Raw genomic sequence first — 2,289 nt, forward strand, 5'->3', positions numbered from 1 at the left:
GCACCAAGGTCGTCCCCAAAAAGGGACACAGTGTTCCCAAAATGGCATCAAAAGTGTTAACGAATGGCACCAAAAGTACCCCCAAAATGGCACCAAAAGTGTTCCTAAAATGGCACCCAAATGGTCCCCAAAAAGGGACACAGTGCCCCCAAAATGGCATCAAAAATGTTCCCAAAATGACACCGAATCATCCCCAAAAAGGCACCAAAAGTGCCCCCAAAGGTGTTCCCAAAAAGGCACCGAATCACCCCCAAAATGGCACCCAAATGGTCCCCAAAAGGGACACGTTCCCAAAATAGCACCAAAAGTGTTAACAAATGGCACCAAAAGTACCCCCAAAATGGCACGAAAAGTGTTCCTAAAATGGCACCTAAATGGTCCCCAAGAAGGGACACAGTGCTCCCAAAATGGCACCAAAATCATCCCCAAAAAGGGACACGGCATTCCCAAAATGGCACCAAAAGTGTTCCCAAACTGGCACCAAAAGTACCCCCAAAATGGCACCACCCAGATGGTCCTCAAAAGGGACACGGCATTCCCAAAATGGCACCAAATGGTTCCCAAAATGGCACCCAAAAGTGTTCCCAAAAAGGGACATGGTGTTTCCAAAATGGCACCAAAGGTGTTCCCAAAATGACACCAAATTATCCCAGAAAGGGACACAGCGTTCCTAAAAAGGCACCAAAAGTGTTCCCAAAAAGGCACCGAAAGTACTCCCAAAATGGCACCACCCAAATGGTCCCAAAAAGGGACACAGTGCTCCCAAAATGGCACCAAAAGTGTTCCTAAAATGGCACCCAAATGGTCCCCAAAAAGGGACACAGTGCTCCCAAAATGTCGCCCAAATTGTTCCCAAAACGGCACCAAAATCATCCCCAAAAAGGGACACGGTGTTCCCAAAATGTCACCCAAATTGTTCCCAAAACGGCACCAAAATCACCCCCAAAAAGGGACACGGTGTTCCCAAAAAGGCACCAAAAGGACCCCTAAAAAGGCACCGAAAGTGTTCCCAAAAAGGGACACGGCATTCCCAAAATGGCACCAAATGGTTCCCAAAATGGCACCAAAGTTGTCCCCAAAAAGAGACATGGCGTTCCCAAGATGGCACCAAAAGTGTTCCCAAAAAGGGACACGGTGTTCCCAAAATGGCATCAAAAATGTTCCAAAAATGGCACCCAATGGTCCTCAAAAGGGACACGGTGTTCCCAAAATGGCACCAAAGGTGTTCCCAAAATGGCACCAAAGGTGTTCCCCAAATGGCACCCAATGGTCCCCAAAAAGGGACACGGCATTCCCAAAATGGCACCCAAATGGTTCCCAAAATGGCACCTAAATGGTCCTCAAAAGGGACACGGTGTTCCCAAAATGACACCAAAGGTGTTCCCAAAATGGCACCCAATGGTCCTCAAAAAAGACACGGTGTTCCCAAAATGGCACCCAAATGGTTCCCAAAGTGGCACCCAATGGTCCCCAAAAGGGACACGGCGTTCCCAAAGTGGCACCCAACGAGCAGAGGGGCTTGAGAACCCTGGAATCACGGGATGGTTTGGGGTGGGATGGGCCCTAAATCCCATCCAGTCCCACCCAGGGACACCTCCCCTGTCCCAGGGGGCTCCAGCCTGGCCTTGGGCACTGCCAGGGACCCAGGGGCAGCCCCAGCTGCTCTGGCAATTCCAGCCCAGCCAGGAATTCCTCCCCAAGATCCCATTTCAATCTCCCCTTTCCCACTGGGAAGCCATTCCCTGTGTCCTGTCCCTCCATGCCTTGTCCCCAGTCCCTCTCCAGCTCTCCTGGAGCCCCTTTAGGGCCTGGAATGTTCTGGAAGCTCTCCCTGGATCCCTCCCTTCTCCAGGGGAACATTCCCAGCTCTCCCAGCCCCACTCCGGAGGGGACTCTGGGAGCCCCGAGCTGCAGGTGGGGTCTCACCTGAGCGGGGCAGAGGGACAGAATTCCTCAAATGACACCAAATCATCCCCAAATTTGATGCGCCTGCTCTTGATGTGACCTGGATCAAATCCCATAAAACTTCCCAGGGGGAAAATCCACATCCTGCAGCCGGAGGGGACACTCACCCTCGAACTGGTAGTGCATGGTCTGGTGGATGCGCTCCGTGACGCTGGCCAGCCACTCCTGGAAGGACAGGGACACCTGGGATTCATCCAGAGCCTGGTGACAGCCTGCAGGAGACAGGGGACACTGGAATGCCACCCTGATGTCACCCTGAAGTCACCCTGCACCAAACCACAACCCCACAGAGCTCTGTGACACTGGAATGCCACTCCTGAAGGG

General features: G+C 52.4%; 1 protein-coding gene across 1 annotated transcript in view; it reads right to left on the reverse strand.

Moving 5' to 3' along the window:
• The window catches only part of CUNH2orf42 (chromosome unknown C2orf42 homolog), a gene marked incomplete at its 3' end in the record, with an annotated part of 7,621 nt that overhangs the window by 768 nt on the left and 4,564 nt on the right, over positions 1–2,289 (reverse strand). Inside the window, exon 5 of the mRNA XM_042020070.1 lies at positions 2,073–2,177. Within this exon, the coding sequence (XP_041876004.1) occupies positions 2,073–2,177 (105 nt within the window). The remainder of the gene's footprint in view (positions 1–2,072; positions 2,178–2,289) is intronic.

This window comes from Corvus kubaryi, unplaced genomic scaffold, assembly GCF_017639235.1.
Source record: "Corvus kubaryi isolate FWS band 111438036 unplaced genomic scaffold, C.kubaryi_AGA036_p1.0 36745, whole genome shotgun sequence".
In the NCBI taxonomy this organism is placed as follows: domain Eukaryota; kingdom Metazoa; phylum Chordata; class Aves; order Passeriformes; family Corvidae; genus Corvus; species Corvus kubaryi.